This window comes from Malus sylvestris, chromosome 2, assembly GCF_916048215.2.
Source record: "Malus sylvestris chromosome 2, drMalSylv7.2, whole genome shotgun sequence".
Lineage (NCBI taxonomy): Eukaryota > Viridiplantae > Streptophyta > Magnoliopsida > Rosales > Rosaceae > Malus > Malus sylvestris.
In genome coordinates, this window is record NC_062261.1 from 27,433,568 (window position 1) to 27,453,590 (window position 20,023).

General features: G+C 41.0%; 1 protein-coding gene and 1 pseudogene across 1 annotated transcript; one reads left to right on the forward strand and one right to left on the reverse strand.

The window, feature by feature from the left end:
* Positions 1-796: 796 nt before the first annotated feature.
* Positions 797-3,122, forward strand: LOC126609875 (uncharacterized). Its single transcript, XM_050277812.1, has 4 exons — positions 797-1,058; positions 1,637-1,733; positions 2,634-2,688; positions 2,780-3,122. Exons 1-4 carry the CDS (start codon positions 918-920, stop codon positions 2,958-2,960), a joined length of 474 nt encoding a protein of 157 aa, XP_050133769.1. The 5' UTR covers positions 797-917; the 3' UTR covers positions 2,961-3,122.
* Positions 3,123-5,867: 2,745 nt separating this feature from the next.
* LOC126602592 (putative germin-like protein 9-2) lies at positions 5,868-6,474 on the reverse strand (annotated as a pseudogene).
* Between the last annotated feature and the right edge of the window lie 13,549 nt (positions 6,475-20,023).

Genomic DNA, 20,023 nt, shown 5'->3' on the forward strand with positions numbered 1-20,023 from the left:
AGGAAGCAAACACAAGATGTACGTGGTTCACCCAGATTGGCTACGTCCACGAAGTAGAGGAATTCTCATTAATTGTGAAGGGTTTACACAAGTACATAGGTTCAAGCTTTCCTTTACTGAGTACAAGTGAATGATTTAGTACAAATGACATTAGGAAATATTGTAGGAGAATGATCTCCTTTTATAATATAGAGTTTCTAGCCTTGCTCTGACATTGATACGTGTCGTGTTGTGATTGGCTTCCGACGTTGACACGTGTCGCGCTATGATTGGCTTCTGATGTCGACACGTGTCGCTCTGTGATTGGCCTCCTGGTTGGAGGGAAACTCTTCTGGATCCTTGATGGTATAACGTTGACCGGTGCTCGATAGTTTCGGGATTAGTCAAGTATGGTACAAACAAAGATCGTGTTTAAGAAGAACCTGGATTGCGATGATGATATCATGAACTGGTATGTACCAGAAATTCCTCATAAGATACGACTTGGTATGTACCACGAATTCCTCATCAAATTCCATATTGCAACATAGGAACGTGCTAATAACGTGATACCTATTTAATTTGCTGATAACATGTTATGACTTATTTTATTTGAGGGAGAGAGGTGCGGCAATATATAGAGTGGAAAAATTGTAAAATGCTTAGAGGTTGTGTGATTCTCCATATATCAGTGTCCTTATTTATAACAAACGAATTAACTTACCCTTCAAATAAATAAAATCTTATACAAAAATAATCACAAGAATAATAAATAATTTAAAAACCAAATTTATCTCGAATTTATACAATCATATATTAATTAATATTCATAATAAATTTAAGAAATTTAAGTTGCGATTTGCGCAATTTTCTCGGAAAAGAAAACAATGAAGGAACTATCCATAAGGCCGCCTTTCCGATTCTAAAGGCAGTGATAGATGGCAGTCAGAAGCCTGAGCTCACTACCAGCCGTCCGATTCGAAGCCTCAAAATCAAACGGTGCTCTTCCTCCGCGGCGGAATCCAGAGGCGCGGCCCCGACTCTCCCTCTCCAAGCCCTCTTGGGTCGTCCGTACAGAGGCAAGTTCTTCATATCTCTTGTTTGATTCCTGAGAAAATGGTGGAAATTAAGTAAGAGAAGTCAATTAAAAGTAAACAAAGACAAGAATTGATATTTAGATGTTGAATTACTAGAACCCAAATGGGGTTTTCTGTATTGGGATTGTTTCAAAAGTTGAAATTTTTAGTCGGGTGAAATTATATTTTCTTTGAAATTTAATTTCAGAATTTCAGTTGGGGTTTTCTGTATTATTGTTGATTATTATTATCTTATTTGGAGAGTTCTATAATAATATTTTGAATATTGGATGAATCTTTCAGCATAATTTAGATAATTTATGCATATCTAACATTAAACTAAAACCATAGTTGTGAAAATCATTGGATTCTGGAATGTGGGCTGAAATAGTGGTGATTTGTATTCTGCCAATCATAGACACTCAAGTGCCTGTATCGGCATTGGTTTTTCGAGAAATTTTATCAAAATTATCTGCAAAACTCAATGTTTAGCTCTTGCTAAAGTGTAAGGGATGGATATGTGGCATGTGTTTCTCATGCTTTGTGTGTTTAACTTTTGGATCACGCGCTGTTTGTTGCAGTCAAATGTTCACAGAGAAGTAAGGAAGAAGCCGGATCCTCCTTGTGAGGTCTGCACTGGGAGCGGAAGGGTCAATTGCCACGATTGTTGTGGAAGAGGTCTCTCTCTTTCTTTCCATTTGTACACACTATTCTTAGCATTTTTATTGTTTGCTTATTTTCAGTGCTTTTATCAGTTGACTTTAATCTGACATAAGCAAATGTTGAATTGTTTCGTTTAATGCTGCTTAGGTGCCTCTGCCTTGTTTTTTTTATTTTAACAAACTTAAAGGACACACCTTTCCGTGGTTCTGAGGCATACAACAAATATAGTTCAGTCTTCCTGAAATATTGCAGTTATACCAGAAGTGCAGTAAAAAACGATTAAGAGATGTTTCTGGATTTATCATTTTCCCACCGAAATCTGTTGGTTTTTGAGTGAATAGTTAAGATTAAAAGTTTTACCATCAGCGTATGCCACTGAAGTCAGTGTTTACTTTTCAATACTGAAGTTTTTGTACTGCTGAGTTCTTGACTTTCCTTTGTTTTAAGCCTTTGAATACAATAAGACTGTTTTCTTTACTTAAAGATTTCAATCATCTGTAGCAATTAAGAAATATGCATAAGTTATGGGACGACAAACTAACTTCAATTGATAAGTGATTCGCATAAACATTCTTATTTAACAAATTTGTTAACCATCCTCTGAAGTTAGGTTGCCAACATACGGTAAACAAATATACGCTTTGTCCAGATGGACTGGTTATTTTATCCCCAGTCTTCTGATATTGAATTCACTGTACATTGAAAAATGGATGTGTCAAATCATGATGTCTTTCGAGTCCAGACCTGTTACACCAGTTTTTTGCCGTCTTTCAGATTCACATTTGGAGGTTTTTTTTTGTATGTTTATAACGTCTGGCTAGATGTGTGGATTCCTATGTTTGTTTGCAATTCTATCTTTATGGACAATTTTTGCTTTTCTCTGTCTCTAATACTCTGTTATCTTCTATCTTCTAGGAAGGACAAATTTTATTGACATGAAGATGCTCCCCAAAGGAGAATGGCCAAAATGGTGATGTTTCAAGACTTCATATACATTGTAAACTGCAAGTTCTGCCCAGTTCTGAATGTGCTCCCATAAACTGCTTCAACCACTCTTGCAGGTGCAGGACTTGCGGTGGAAGTGGTCTCGGTTACTGCTCCCGCTGCCTTGGGACTGGTGAGTATCGGTATATAATGGGATTTCAGTTCATGAAGATGAATTCATCTCATAGCAGAGACGATAAGAATGAGGCTCAATGCAAGCAAGACCGCCGTTCTGCAGCAGATTTCTACAAAGGGTAAATAATAAATATATATACGTTTTGACAGACTCAGTCGATGTTGTACCAAAATTCGGTTATGTAAAAGTAGGAATGCTATCAATAGTTCGGATCAAGTATCTGCTCTCAGTAATGCATAATCGGATTGTTATTCAATTCAGATGGAAAAGCGCTTCTTAGTGTATACATTGTTTTAGCAGACCAACTCGAATCAAATCCCTTGGAGGAAACAGAAGCCTATCTCCAGCTTCAAGCTTCTTAGTGTATTGATTGTTTTTCGTGTTGGTTAGGCCTAATTCCAAGGAACCATCAGGAACATAAATCCAGATGCGCCGGGGTGAGTGTGAGGTGGGAATAGTGAGTTTGGTGGAAGATGAAGCGTTGCGTTTGACACACTCAGGTCGTTAAGAAAAGGAAACTCGACCACGCTTGCCTTAAGGGAACTGGAAACTCGACGCTTGCCTGTGTTGCCTTTTGAGGAGCTAAATAATCAGCTTGTATTGTTGAGATTTGTGTTGTCATTTTCTCTGTTTTCTTCTTAGTTGGCCTGAGAGTCACGGACAAGACGGCATAGATATATGCTTACCGGAGCTGTATACACTATACGGCTAACAATAACATCAACTTAATTAGTTAATTTGGCTGAAATTCTGACGATATATGGATTGAAAGGCTTAGCTCTGGTTTGGTACTAAGGTGCTTCTAAAAAAGTGAGCTTAAAAAAAAAGTGAGTATAAAAAAAAAAGTTGAAAGTTTTTTTGTGTTTGGTAAACATTCAACTTCATTTTTTTTCACATTTTTTTTGTGAAAAAAAAAGCCAAAAACACAAAGCTGCAAAACCCAACTTTGAAAAACCAGCTTTTTTTGCTTGCCCCCTCATGAGCTTGAATCTCTTGATTCTAATGCAATGCCGATAACTCCTTGTAATGCTTCCCTGTCTGCCTAACTTTGACCTACTCCGATGAAGCCGATGAAGAAGAACTCAAGTTCTTGGCGGGTTTCTGCTCCGGCGGTGGTGTCAGCGGCGACATCGTATTTTCCCTCTCTTTCTCCCCAGTCAACACACTCACAGCTGTCCCCACGCCTCGTATGCTGTTCTTCAACAGAGCAACCCTTCTTCTCTTGCTCATACTCAGGCTCTTCGAAACAAACGAATTCGCCCCTGCACCAACCTTCCTGTCATCGCCACTGCCTTCGCTAGAAATGCTCTATCTTCGCATCACCTCTTTCACCACCGATGAGTAGCCGACACATTTCTCGAACTCGTCGACCGTCAATTGCTTCCCCGTTTGGAGATCTCTCAGTCGATTCCAGCACCTGTCCTGATCGTACTCATTCACATGAACTCAGTTCTCGCGTCCAGATTCTTAATCAAGAAGAAGGCTCCTAACCGGTTGTTCGATAAGATAGACGACAATCCACCGCTGGTCCGAACTAATCGGCTCTTAGGGGTTTATAACTGTTTATAAATAGTTTATATAAATCTTATAAATGTCATAAATTATTATATAATATTCAACATCATATCTTTTTTAGTCATTTTACACAGTCACAGTAGTTTTACATAAAAATTTACCAAATACTTTAACACTGTTTTGTTTTGCTAAAAGCACTTTCACAAAAAAAAAGTTTACCAAACACTCTACTATTTTATTTCACAGCTATTTATTCTCGTAGCATAGCTGACATATTATATATTCCGAGGCTGCTTTTTTTCTCGGGAGCATTTTTGCTCACCATCATAATTATGGTGTATACTCACCACACATCTAATCATCTGCCATGTGTCATTATACCTAACTGTAGTTAGCTTTCACATTAAATGTTACTTTTTTCAATTTTGAAAAAAAAAAAACCAAAGTTAAGTGAAAGGGCATGTGACAGATGATTAGATGAAATGACATTTAATGTGAAAAAGTAACATTTAATGTGAAAGTTAACTACAGTTAACCAAAGTTAATTGAAAAAGTAACATTTGATGTAAAAATTAACTAAAGTTAAGTGAAATAACACATGTCAAATTATTAGATGTATGGTAAGCATACACCGTAGTTATGGTGATGAGCATAAAATGCTTCCTATATTCCGATTAATAATTAGTCAATTAATTGTCTGAAGTTTTTTGGACGTACATACGTATGCAAACGAGAGTTTTTGCATGGAAAATGACAGCAACGTACGTGTGTGCATGAAGAAGAATCCATTATTGGCTTTGGAACTAGGATGGACGTACTTGGCTGCAATATTTGACAACATGAGATGCAACTTGCAAGATAAATGTATGTGTTTTAGCTTTTTATTGAAAAATTGTAGTCTATGATACTTGAATCCAAAATCTTCTTCGACCAAGGGTAAATAAAGCTATGAAAGACATTGACTTCCCAACTCGGGGTTCTACAAAACAAAAGCTTGCCATAATTCTGAAGCATACAAGCACTAACTCATGGTCCTTTCTGAAGATGAAACTGTGATTCCAATTCCTAACATTCTGAAACACTGGAGTAAGAACTGAATTCCATTGGTTTCCAACAATCTCATTACCTTTGCAACAATCTGATTCCCCAAAATAAGAATGAACAGTTATAGATATACATGATGATAAAAAGAGCGAATGGCCCTGAAGATCCTTATAACCAAATGAAAGTAGAAAATGACTCTTGTGTTTTTTATTTTTCTAGACATAATCTTTAAATGATGAAAATAATGAACAATTCTGATTATAATAACCGTACAATAAAATGATGTCACCTTAGTCCTTCTTACTAGAAATGAGGGAAATATTATTTTTTTTAACGAATAAGTACTCTATTAAAAAAATAGAATTAAAGGGAAAACCATACGTCAACAAAATCCAAAACACAAAGTTATCAAATCAAAGTTTGCATAATAAGCGAATTATTAAGCTCAGTTGCACTTTGCTATGTAGGAGCTAGTGGGTATTGAAGCCAGTCTTGATCTTCTCAATGGTACCAACATGTGTCTTAAATGATTTGGCAAGGATCACACCGTCTATTCCCGTGCCAAATACAGACGGCACGACTGTAACTGCTCTAGCACTTGCACTTCCGAATGCTGCAATGGCGGTGGCTGGCAACTGAGATCCGAGTTGTACTGGTAATGGACTAATCCTTCGGGAAAAACAGACAGATCTCCAGTTTGAAGCTTTTGAGTATATAGATTGTTTTTCGTGTCGATCAACCCTACTTCCAAGGTACCATCAAGAAGAAACAACAGTCCAGTTTCGTCCGGGCGGGTGTGAACTAAAGTACTGTATACGACACACTTTGGCCATTGAGAGCTGGGAACTCAACAATGCTTGTCTTTGACGCCTTAACGGTTTGAGGAGCTTGATCGAAGATGCCGTGAAATCCAGTGAAAGTGAAGAACTTTCCATCAACTGTACCGTTGTAATCTGGTGGGACTATAAAGTCGGAAATAATGTCAGGATCACTTGCTATTACTGCCCTTTTGAAGGTGGCCCAGGAAAATACAATATGACCAGTGATGAGGAGAGATTTTTCAGTATAACCGGTACACGGGTGGTACACCACGTGTCACTATACAAATGGTGGGATATGTGTGCTAAAAAGTTAATAACTTAAAAAATAAAATTTCTCACCACTCCTATTAAAACACGTGATGTACTACTTGTGTTCCCGTAATAACTAAAAATTTCTCCAGTGATGAGTTGATTTTATATTATTGTAGACATCAAAATTTTGGTAAATAACCCTTGATCGATAAATCAAAGTTTCAACGCTCATATATTACATAAATTTTACACGTAGCATATGACTCGACGAAAAAATGAAATAAGTCGGAAAGTCATCAAACAGGACACGTGTCAACACATGGCAGAAACGACTTATTTCATCTGGAATATTATATTCAAAATTAGGCCTTGGAAAATTCTATAAATAGAAGCCAATTTCATTTCATTTTAAGGAGGAATTCATATTACACCTTGAAGCTCTGAAGCTCTGAAACTCCGAAGCTCTCAAGCATCCAGATTCCCGAAGAATCAAGAAAGCCTTATTCTTTCTTCGTTCATCGTTCTTCCAAGATCAAGCCCCGACGGCCCCTTGGATCAACAATCCACCGATTCAAGATCAAGCCCCGACGGCCCTTGAAGAAAGTGTTCTTCGTTCTTCGTTCTTCGTTCATCGTTCTTCCAAGATCAAGCCCCGACGGCCCTTGGATCAACAATCATCCACCTTCAAGATCAAGCCCCGACGGCCCCTTGAAGAACTTCCACCAATTCAGGATCAAGCCCCGACGGCCCTTGAAGAAAGTGTTCTTCGTTCTTCGTTCATCGTTCTTCCAAGATCTAGCCCCGACGGCCCTTGGATCAACAACATCAACAAATCCACACACCCAACCGTTCTTCAAGATCAAGCCCAAAAGCCCTTGAAGATCCGTTCATCACTGTTCTTCAAAGATCAAGCCCAAAAGCCCCTTGAAGATCCGTTCATCACCGTTATTCAAGATCAAGCCTCAACGGCCCTTGAAGAAACGCTCATCCTCAAGATCAAGCCCCAACGGCTCCTTGAAGATCCGCTCAAATCCACCTTTAAGATCAAGTCCACAGCCCTTGAAGAACGTTCATCCTTAGATCAAGCCCAACGGCCCTTTGGATCAATCGCACATCCACAAATCAACACCTTATGGAGATCGAATCAGAGGATCAAATTTAAGAGAGATTGTAACCCAAAATCATCAAATACAAATATTATTTTGTGCACGTTGTTCTTGTCTCTTTCGTTTTAGGAAATTTTCGTGTTCACAAATTTGGCACGCCCAGTGGGACAATCTCTGCCTCTCATCTCTTTCTCCGTTCAAGAAATTCAAGCACACTTCCAAAAATCAATGGCATCAAGCAAGGGACAAGCCGTTCTCACAAAGGGAAGAAGCCTGAGCATTTCAGCCATGAACGGAGCATCCATTGGCGCCACAAACGCTCCTCAACATGCCACTTCAAAGTTAATGCCGCTAAAAGAGCAAGGGGAGCATCAAAGGCGCGAGTCCGTCATCAACCTGACCTCATTGGGTGCACCAAAGCATGCTACTGAGGCACACAAGATGACATCCCAAAGCAGCCAACGACGTTCTTCGTCAGCATCCTGGATATCTAAAGGAAAGTCACATATATTGGTTACACAAGTCATGACCATCGACGTTACCTCCATCGAAGAGCAGCTGGCTCAAATGAATGAAGCAATCGCAAGGCTAACCCGAACTGTGGAAGAAAAAGACTTGTAAATTGCAGCACTAGTCAACCGATTGGAGGTACAGGACGGCGAAAAACCCGACCCAGAGGATGATCCACTAAAGGGAGGAACTGGCGGAGAAGAGGAGCCTCCGATGAAGAAAATCGATGTGAAGCCGAGCCAAACCAAGCAACGACACTTATGGGATCTCTTTCTATCCAGCAGCTGCAGGAGATGATCACCAACACCATCAAGGCACAGTACGAAGGGAGCTCAAATACCTCCGGGTTGTACTCGAAGTCGTATTCAAAGAAGATTGACGCCTTAAAGATGCCGAGGGGTTATCAACCGCCAAAGTTCATGCAATTCGATGGAAAGGGAAACCCGAAACAGCACATTGCCCACTTTGTTGAAACTTGCAACAACGCAAGGACCGAAGGGGACTACCTCGCCAAGCAGTTTGTGCGCTCGCTGAAAGGAAACGCCTTTGAGTGGTACACGGACCTAGAGCCTGAGTCCATCAACAGCTGGGAGCAATTGGAGCAGGAATTCCTCAACCGCTTTTACAGCACTCGCCGCACTGTGAGCATGCTAGAGATAATGAGCACAAAGCAGTGGAAGGACGAGCCAGTCATTAACTACATCAACAGATGGCGCACTCTAAGCCTCAACTGTAAAGACAGACTCTTGGAAACCTCTTCAATCGAGATGTGCATCCAAGGCATGCAATGGGGTTTGCAATACATCCTTCAAGGCATTAAACCACGGACCTTCGAGGAATTGGCCACTCGCGCCCATGACATGGAGTTAAGCATCGCCCATCATGGGAAGAAGGAACCGATCGCCGACTATAACAACGACAAAGTTCTTGAGACAAAGGTGGAGAAGGCTGCGTGGAAATCCACCAAGGAAGCAATGACGGTCAACATAGTTCCCGTCAAAATCTCTACACAAGGCAATGCGATTCAAGCTGAAGCTTTTCGTGATCAAGAGATGCGTAGACGCACTTTAAAGGAGCTTGAGGAGAAGACTTATCCATTCCCCGACTCTGATGTGGTTGCCATGTTAGAAGACTTGCTGGAAAAGAAGGTGATCGGCTTGCCTGAGTGTAGACGGCCAGAGGAGATGAATCGTACCGACAGTCTAATGTACTGTAAATTCCACCGTTTCATCAGTCATCCAACGGAAAAATGCTTCGTACTGAAAGATCTCATCCTGAAGCTAGCACAACAAGGGAAAATCGAGCTTGACCTCGAAGACACGGTTGAAGCACACACTACTACTATCGTGTTTGGATCACTCAATCATGTGCCTCTCCAAAGCATGCATGACCATTCCCGTCAATGTTCAAGTCATACGGCACTTCCTACACAACCATCACCGGGGGCAAGCAACCAAGATGCATTTACCGGTAATAAGGAAGGGTGGACATCGGTGACCTACAAAAAACGAGGAAGCCAAGACCACAAGCCACAAGGCCAAAAGAGGATCCTAAACCCGCCCCTCAAACTTCAGTCTTCGACAGGCTAAATCATTCAAAACCTAGAATTTCGGCACTTGATCGCATCAGTGGTCGAGACCGAACTTCCGTCTTCAGAAGGCTTAAGACGCCAACACCACAAATATCTGTCTTTGAAAGGTTATCAAAACCCAAGAAACAAAGCGGCACAGCTAGATCTCCCCCGCAACGGTCGGCTGCGGACAGACTTGAAGAAACTAAGAAGCCTTCTAGAAACGGGAAGACAACGCCAAAGGAAGAAAAGCTCGACAGTCTAGCAAGAAAAGACGATGTTCAAAGCTTGATTCCTTCAAGGATGAAGCGCCAAGCAGCTTTGGAGGTCAACACAAAAGGACCACTGAAGGTAAGGAGGTGCACCATCATCTACACCGGCCAATCTTCACACCAACAAACCCAAGAGGACCGCACTAAAGAGGAGGCCCAAGAAGACAAAAAAGACGAAATCCTGGAAGAATACGTCACTTCTGGCTTTGTCAACTCAAAATCTTCACCTCAATCGCTGAGGGCATGCTCCAAAACCATGCCAGTCAAGCCAAGTGAAGTTGAAGGATGGACTCATGTCACTCCGAAGAAACTGCACAAGAAGCATATAACTTCTCCACAAGTTCACCCATCGGAAAGGGGGCAAAGCAACTTTCGCCAACCTCCAAAGCAATGTGAAAGTGTTGAAGATGAGGAAATTTCGACACAAAGATCGACCATGCGCGATCTCTCCTTCCTCAGAAAATTATTCAGCTACTCGATGAAGGCTCCTTGCTATAAAGATTGCGAGGAACACCTTTCCAGGCAGCAACCATCTCTTCCACAAGTTCACCAATGGGAAAAGGGGCAAAACAGCTCCTGTCAACCTCCAGAACAATGTGAAAGTGTTGGAGATAATGAAACTTTGACACGAAGATCATCCATCCCCATCACGATGTGTGACATCTTCCCAGAAGACTTATTCAACTACTCAGTCAAGGCTCTTTGCTATGAAGATTGTGAGAAACAACTCTCCCGGATCGCTTGACGAACCACAAATACTTCTTGTTCGCACGAGCTTAAACTGCACGAACCAATGCTCCTTGTTCGCATGAGCCTAAACTGCATGAATGGAAACTCCTCGCCTGTACGAGTCTAAACTGTACACGGCAATAAGGCTCCTCGCCTGCACGAGCCTAAACTGCATGGCGCAACGCTCCTGATCCGCACGAGCATAAAAGGCAACACCAACGCTCCTGATCTGCAAGAGCATAAAAGGTGACACCAAAGCTCCTGGTCTGCACGAGCATAAAAGGCAACACCAATGCTCCTGGTCTACACGAGCATAAAAGGCAACACCAACACTCCTGGCCCGCAAGAGCATAAACTGTGTACGGCAAAATCAGCATCAAAATCACTGTTAAATTCATCACTCATTTGAACTACGTTATGACTTGATCTCTTCTTTGGAAGAGTACGTAGGCAACTTGAAACTTCAAAACTTCAAGTACAGTCACATCATCATCAAAAAACACAAACACTTTGAAGAATAAAAAGCAAATTCAAAATATGAATACTTTCTTTCTTTAAAGGAATGATTTGGTTACAAAGCCGTATTACAAAGGTGGGCATTACGCCAACGTCACCACCGAGGAAGGTTGTGACCAAAAGGCATTACACAGCATAAACTCGCTGCAGTCTTTTGTACAACCCCACAAGGTAAAGGTGACGCACTGTAACAAGCTCCAAACAGCAGCGGCAAATAGCCCATGGCAAGCAGCAAGGTCAATGTGCACGGCAACGTCCCCCACCGAGGAAAGTTGTGACCAAAAGGCATTACACAACATAAACTTGCTGCAGCCTTTTGCACAGCACCACACGGCAGCGCACCACCGGGGAAAACTGTGATCAAAAGGCACTACATAGCGAAACCCCGTTGCAGTCTCTTGCACAAACCCTAGGCAGCAGAAAGCACAGATATGCCCACATCTTGCTCACTCCAAATACCATGTCTCTGAAAGCTTATTGAGGGTTCCAACATCATGCTCTGCCTTCTCCAAAATTAAAGGTTCCTAGCATCACATCAAATAAAAAAATAATAATAATGTTTTATTAGAAAAAAAATACATATGTTTTATGTATTTAAAAAAAAAATACATACGTTATTAGTTGTTTAAAAAAAAATTACATACATATATACATACAAATATATATTTAAAAAAAAATACATACGTTATTAGTTGTTTAAAAAAAAAATTTACATACATATACATACAAATATATATATATATATATATATGTATATATGTATGTATATCCATCAGCAGCAAGCCTCTCAAAAGGAGGCCATCCAGGCCCAAATGGCAGCCTCCAAGCCCACTTCCTTGTCTGTCGATAGTAGATCTCCATTAGGCAGGTTCGTCTCAACGGTGCAGACCCATCATCAAGGCCCTCGCCTCTGATCTTGACGCGGCAGAGTAGTGGATAAACTCCATCGCCCAGTCTGTCTCTTCCACCGTTGCTACACACGGTGCGCACACCCGGAGCAAGTGGACATTCTTCCAGCCCACGTTCCTTGTCAACGAAAAGAAGACCTCCTCCTCACTATCACCATCTTCAACTTCAGTTTCAACCTCATGATCTCCACCACCGTTTTGCCGCCTGCTCATGAAGATGGGTGCAGCGACATCACCGACGAGGTTGCGGAGCCGAGAGGACGCACGGCAAGGAAGCGAGGTTCAAGGCAGGCGTCGGAGATGTCGAGTACATGGACGGAAGAGAGGTCAACACCGGCGTTTTGGAACTGGTAGTTGAAGAACTTCTCGAGGAAGGTGATGACGTGGAGCTTGATGGACTCGTGCTTAAAGTGGACGAAGGCGGACGGGGCGTCGATGTCATACCCTTCAGCTCTTCCCCTGATGCTCCAAAGATCTGCTCCACCGCCTGAATCTCCACCAACTCCTCCTCGTCCTCCTCTGCATCATTCTCCTGCCATTGCAATACACCGTTCTTTCTGCTGGATTATTCACCGAGACACATGAAGAAAGCTTGAGAGGTACTCTACTTCTTCCCTGCTCAGCCGATGGCAGCAGAGTGTCGATGCAGCACCAACCGTTAATGAATGCTAGCGGAAGCAACAAGACGATCTCCCTCGACCCCAGATCAGATCTCGTCGAAGCTCCAGTGATCTCGGGGTGATCTTGGGACAGCCTGTTCTTTGTTCTCTAGCCTCCAACTTCATCACCATACTCGTGACCTTCTCTGAGCAATAGGATGCTCGGCAGTTGCTGCTTATGCGTCCATCCTTGCCTCTATCAACTCCTGCAAACTACAGCAGCAGGACAAGCTCCCCGACCATCCCTGCAAATTCCTCAACTCACCATCCAAATTTATACAAAAAAATAATAATAATAAAAAAGAAAGATGGTGGAATGTTAGTACATCCGCACCATATAAAATATGTATAATAATATATAATATATATGGTAGTGGATGCATGACAAAATAGGAGAATGGTGCCACACCATTTGCACAATTGGTGGTGGTCAGCACCGAAAGCAAACGGAAAAGAAGAAAAAAAATAAATATATATATATATATATATAAAGAAGTAAATGGATTCTTGGTGGCTAGCACCATGCCAAAAAAAAAAAAAGGGGAAAGGGTTTTTGGAATGGTGGATCAGTCCATGTGAAAAAAAAAAAATATATATATATGTACATAATATATGTATGTATATAGCAAAAAAAAAATGCATTGAGAGAAATAAAGTCCATTTCATTGATTTCTCTGGAAAATTACAGTGGGAACATTTACATGCCAAAAAAAAAATGTGCAAACAAACAAAAGCCTTCATTGATCAGGTGGCGCCTCAGTACTCGGCGGAACCCCAGAAGGAGGAGGCATCGAAGGTTGATCATTTGGAGCTTCATTACGCGGTACAGCCCCAGAAGATGAAAGCAAATGCTATTGGAACAAACCCACAAACCTCTGATGATCAAGTAAAATCTGACCATCAGATTCCTACATCTGGTCAATCTTCATCTTCATGTTTGTAGCATAGTTATGTGCGAACCTGTGCAACTGTTTATTCTCATGATTGAGCCCTCTAATCTCCTGTTTGAGACTCATCACCTCAGCCGCCAATGATTCAACTTGACGGGTTCGAGCAAATAGGTGTTGGGCCATATTAGACACAGAACCTGCACACTGCACACTGAGAGCCAGAGAATCTTTAACAGCCAACTCATTAGACCATTTGGAAAGTAGTCTGTTATCTTTGGGAGTGACAAGGTTCCTGGCCACCACCGCAGCGGTCATATCATTCTTCATCACCGAATCCCCAACGGTAAGAGGACCAATAGGGGATATGAAGGATGGGCGCCATATGTTGTCTGGAGAAGGCGGGACTGCCTCTTCACCAAGGTTCAAGTCAAGACGACGGTCGGAGGGGCCAAACATTTTCAAAAGTGTTGAAAGAAAGAAGAGATCGGACAAATCAAGATCTTAGAAGTGCAAGAAGGGAGTTTCTACAAGCGAAAATTCAAGTGTGCTTTGAAATGAACTGCGTGCCTCTATAAAAAATCAGCACTCGACGGGATTTCAGAGATCGAAGAGGCGAGCTCAGAATTCGAAGAAGCCAATTCAAAAATCGAAGAGGTGCTAACTTTCTCAAAAGCTGGGCTTGCTCGGAAACCACTGGCCAATCTTCCTTTCCAGACTTGTCCGCACTTGTCACATGCAACCTCTGCAATCGACGGAGCTTAGAAATTGAAGAGGCCAATTCAAAAATCGAAGAGGCAAGCTCAGAAATCGGAGAGGCATCTTGCTTTTCCAGACGCGTCAGCACCCATCACATGCAAACTCAGCTTTGCGGAAATCACGGGTAATTTGTCGAAGCGCCGATCCCAGATATCGAAGAGGCGCCAGTCTTTTTCAGCCTCGTCAACACCTGTCACATGCACACTCAGCTTGGCGGAAATTACGGACAATTTGTCAAAGATTTCTGATAAAAAATAAAACACGTGAAGCCATACTGATCAATCACTCAATGGTTGCCGACACAAGTGAAAGAATAGTACCTTTACAGGTATTAAAGAACTTCCTATAACTGTCCACCTTCACCCTCCATAGCAAGGCAGATATACATAACCTTTCTTTATCTCCGAGAATGCCTTCCCAATGAAGCCTCTCAAGTCACTCAGTGTTCCTTATTCCTTGGGGTACCTCTGCAAGCAAATGACACCAAAGCAAAAGTATCTCATATCACCAGAGTATAAAGCAAGAGTATCTCATATCATGCTTTCTCCCTATCCTTTCCTTTGTCCTTGTTCTTACCTACAAAGACAAGGATAAAGAAAACCATATGCCGGAACCTCCACTCAAACTCGGGTAAGGAATCGACTACTTGGAACCTTTGCCTGGTTGCTTACCTGGCATTGCTCTCTAGTACTCATCTTCAGCTGCTGATGTACTTCCAAAGAAGATGCCACATTTGCCTGGAGAATAGATAAGGCAAGTGAAAATGATACCTTGCAGCATGTGGAGACAACGTGCAGAAGACACAAGTAGAGACGAATGCAGCCTGCATAGTCAACTCAGCAGAAGGAGTCTAAGTTGAGGAACTCAAGAAGCTGCCACATCTGCTTGGAGAACAAATAAAGAAATGCGGCATGCACAATCAACTCAGTAGAATGAGTCCGAGTTGAAGAATTAGAGAGAAGAAGGGGTCTAAGTTGAATCCAAGAGCTCGAGAAGCTTTAACAACATATTGATGGCACCATCGCCGAAAAGCAAAGCCTCGCTGTGCAACGCTGTCAAATCGCCACCACTTCTTCGAAAGCAAGAGTATTTCATATCATGCTTTCTCCCTGTCCTTTTCTTTGTCCTTGTTCTTACCTGCGGGACAAGGAGAAAGAAAGCAATCAGTCAGCACTTGGTATCAATCTTCCGATCTGGAACCGACTGCTTGGAACCCTTCCCTGATTGCTTACCGAGCACTGCTCTCGAGGTACCCATTATCTCAACATCTTATGCTTCCAGAGAAGATACCACATCTGCCAGAAGAACAGATAAGGCAAGGGATAATGATACATTGAAGCATGTGGAGACAAGCACAACAAAGCACGTGCCGATTCATCCGCTACTTCTTCAAAATCAAAAGTATCTCATATCATCAGGGTTGCAATCACTATGGGTGGAGGACTCATTTTGACCCTCAAATTCTTGGGTCGACTCGCTAGACGTTGTGGGCTGCACGTGCCAATTCACCACCCTTGAATCAAATCCTTAAAGATCAAGTCACCAACTGGAAGAATAGCCCATCAATCTTGAAGATCATACCGTTGACCAAACTGCTCAGGTGTGAATTAGAAAGATTGAACAAAGCAACAAGTCGTCACCTTCACCTCGTGTCTGCTTGCCATATGTTCGAGTCAACCTTCAAGAATCAAGCCTTAACGGCCTTTGAAGAAGCTTCTAGCCAAATTCAAGATCAAGCCTCGACGGCCCTTGAGGAAATCACAAGTTCGATTCAAGATTAAGCGTCCACCATATTTGAATCAAATCCAGTTCAAGAATAAGCTGTGGAAAATCAACAATTGGAGGAATCCAAAAAATCCTCCAACCCAGTTCAAGATCAAAGCTGTGGAAAGTCAACAAAGCGCAAAAACAAATACGTGCCGATTCATCCACTACCAAAGCCAAAGATCATCTACCACATGAAGCTCCTTGTGGTCCAATTTTAACCTTCAAGATTAAGCCTCGACGGCCCTTGAAGAAATTTCAAACAAAGTCCAAGAACAAGCCTCAATGGCCCTTGAAGAAATTTCCAGCCCAATTCAAGATCAAGCCCCAACGGCCCTTGGATCGACATCTACATTAAGGAACTTCAAAACGCATCTTCTACACGTGACAAGCACATGTATACGACACGCCTTGAAGTGGGGGCATTTGTAGACATCAAAATTTTGGTAAATAACTGTTGATCGATAAATCAAAGTTTCAACGCTCATATATTACATAAATTTTACACGTAGCATATGACTCGACGAAAAATTAAAATGAGTCAGAAAAGTCATCAAATAGGACACGTGTCAACACATGGCAGAAATGACTTATTTCATCTGGAATATTATATTCAAAATTAGGCCTTGGAAAATTCTATAAATAGAAGCCAATTTCATTTCATTTTAAGGAGGAATTCATATTACACCTTGAAGCTCTGAAGCTCTGAAGCTCTGAAACTCCGAAAGTCTCAAGCATCCAGATTCCCGAAGAATCAAGAAAGCCTTCTTCTTTCTTCGTTCATCGTTCTTCCAAGATCAAGCCCCGACGGCCCCTTGGATCAACAATCCACCGATTCAAGATCAAGCCCCAACGGCCCTTGAAGAAAATGCTCTTCGTTCTTCGTTCATCGTTCTTCCAAGATCAAGCCCCGACGGCCCTTGGATCAACAATCATCCACCTTCAAGATCAAGCCCCGACGGCCCCTTGAAGAACTTCCACCAATTCAAGATCAAGCCCCGACGGCCCTTGAAGAAAGTTTTCTTCGTTCTTCGTTCATCGTTCTTCCAAGATCAAGCCCCGACGGCCCTTGGATCAACAACATCAAAAAATCCACACATCCAACCGTTCTTCAAGATCAAGCCCAAAAGCCCTTGAAGATCCTTTCATCACTGTTCTTCAAAGATCAAGCCCAAAAGCCCCTTGAAGATCCGTTCATCACCGTTATTCAAGATCAAGCCTCAACGGCCCTTGAAGAAACGCTCATCCTCAAGATCAAGCCCCAACGGCTCCTTGAAGATCCACTCAAATCCACCTTTAAGATCAAGTCCACGGCCCTTGAAGAACGTTCATCCTTAGATCAAGCCCAACGGCCCTTTGGATCAATCGCACATCCACAAATCAACACCTTACGGAGATCGAATCAGAGGATCAAATTTAAAAGAGATTGTAACCCAAAATCATCAAATACAAATATTATTTTGTGCACGTTGTTCTTGTCTCTTTCGTTTCAGGAAATTTTCGTGTTCACAATTATATATTTAGCTCTATTCTTAGTATATTTTGGTTAATATTTTGAAAGAATTTTGACACTTTAAATTGTATTTTCAATATAGGACTTTTGACTTCTTCTGGAGCAAAATGTGATCAAATGAATGAATTTTGGAGTAATTCCAGTTGAAGGATGTTCGTGAGTCACTCGGCTTGATTGTATCGAAATTTGGAATTTTTCTTGCTAGCGGTTATTTTCTGGCTATAGAATAAAGGAGAATTAATTGCTTATGATTGATTGCATGTCTGTTTTGAATTATTAATCATTGTTTTAAGAGTAATGTTATTCATACAATGTTTTTATATCACATTTCTATACCACCTTAGGTGGCATCTGATGTGGATAGCCACATCATTTGAAAAATTTGCAAAGCCCAAGGAAAGGAATAAAAAAGACTCATTGTATACCACAATCATCATTTAGTTAACTAGTTTTTCTTAATTATTAGTTTATTAAATAATGAACTAAATTTAAAAATCTAATTAATTTAAATGATGTGGCTGTCCACATAAAATGCCACCTAAGGTGGTATGAAAATGTGGTACAAAAACATGGTATAAATAGCATTACTCATGTTTTAAACTATCTAATTGTCTTGATGATTGGGCACCATTAGGATATTTAGAAAAGTAATTTGATGCAATTTTGGTCGAAAGGTTCCTTGATGTTGGCTTCTTGCAATTAATAATTGTAATTTCACTTAAGATAAACACCACGTCTTAAGGGTTACATGGTTTTTCAAAGGGTTTTCATAAAACTTAATGAGTCTTTCGTATTCATATTTGATCTGGACAGATTACATGTTAGATATACATTCTATGGTAAAATATAAATTAGGAAAACCTAACCTTCAAAGTGGCATGTGTAGATCATAAGTAATTAATAAAAATTCATAGGATTACTAGGTGATGGTGGAACCTTAGTGCTATTATAAATTGGTATTTAAAACTCTTTTCTTTTGTCGTGTTAGTTTGGGAGGATTTACTATTAGTTTTTAATTAAAATTCGTTTTTAATATTACCCAAATTTAAAATCACCTTTCTCAATTTTTAGTTTTAAGTAATTAATTAGGAATTTTTTTGCATAAATTATTCAAATGGTCATTGAGGAGAACGACCTTACATAAGCATCTATACTACAATAACCTTGTATTCTTGCAAGTATTTTGTGTGATTTTATCCTTCTTTTCGTAAGTGAGACAAATCGTATCAACCAGTAATTGAAACAATCTCATAGCCATAACCATGGCAGACAATTAAAATGTACCATATAATGTCGGTGCTTCTGTTTAAGGTTTTGTTTATGGAGATTGTGGTGCTTCGATTGCTGACTTGCTAGCTTGGTATTTATAGTCTTTCTCTAGGAGCTGATATATATATAAGTTTTTGTAGGGCTATCTACATATTGTTTGGGTTAGTATTTGAACATTGGATTTGAATGAAGGAAAGCCCAATGATGCCAATTAAAAAGGGACTTACCTGAAGCCCAGCACCGAGCCCAAATGTAAATTGAAGTCTTCTCGGCCAAATACAAGCCACGTGCTTACCATTGAAGAGACAAGTGATGAAGTCTAACCTACTACCAGCCAAATAATGCTTTCTAGTGGCATTCCAAGTAAAAAGCTGATGACTGACTACCCTCCAAGTGCTTTTGGGCAAGAACAAAGTTACAGCAGTCGGGCTAAATTGCCTATAAAATGAGGAAAAGGCCCCAGAGACAAGGACACTCAACCAATCAACATACAAACAGACACTCAACCAATCAAACAAACAAACATACAAACTCAACTCTCAAGCCAAATTTGCATCCAAAAGCTGAAATCAACCCAGATTCAGTCCATTTTAGCGACAAGCTATCTCTTGTTCAGTTTAAAGCTCTATTATCTCCCTCAGTGGCTTAGTATCGATTCCCTTGTGTAAAATTGTTTACCATCTGTTTGTACCATACTTGACCAATCCCAAAACTACTAAGCACCGGTCAACGTTATACCGTCAAGGACCTAGAAGAGTTTCCCTCCAACCAGGAGGCCAATCACAGCACGACACATGTCAATGTTAGAATGAAACTAGAAACTCTCTTCTATAAATAGAGATCATTCTCTTACAATATTTCCTAACGTCATTTGTACTAAATCATTCACTAGTACTCACAAAAGGAGAGCTTAAACCTATGTACTTGTGTAAACCCTTCACAATTAATGAGAACTCCTCTACTCCGTGGACGTAGCCAATCTGGGTGAACCACGTACATCTTGTGTTTGCTTCCCTGTCTCTATCCATTTACATACTTATCCACACTAGTGACCGGAGCAATCTAGCGAAGGTCATAAACTTAACACTTTC

Bases quoted from the DNA above. Each gene is read 5' to 3' on its own strand.
- LOC126609875 (XM_050277812.1), top strand. From the start codon at position 918: ATGGCAGTCAGAAGCCTGAGCTCACTACCAGCCGTCCGATTCGAAGCC. The intron at 1,059-1,636 runs GCAAGTTCTTCA...TGTTTGTTGCAG, and splicing joins CTTGGGTCGTCCGTACAGAG to TCAAATGTTCACAGAGAAGT. The intron at 1,734-2,633 runs GTCTCTCTCTTT...TCTATCTTCTAG, and splicing joins CCACGATTGTTGTGGAAGAG to GAAGGACAAATTTTATTGAC.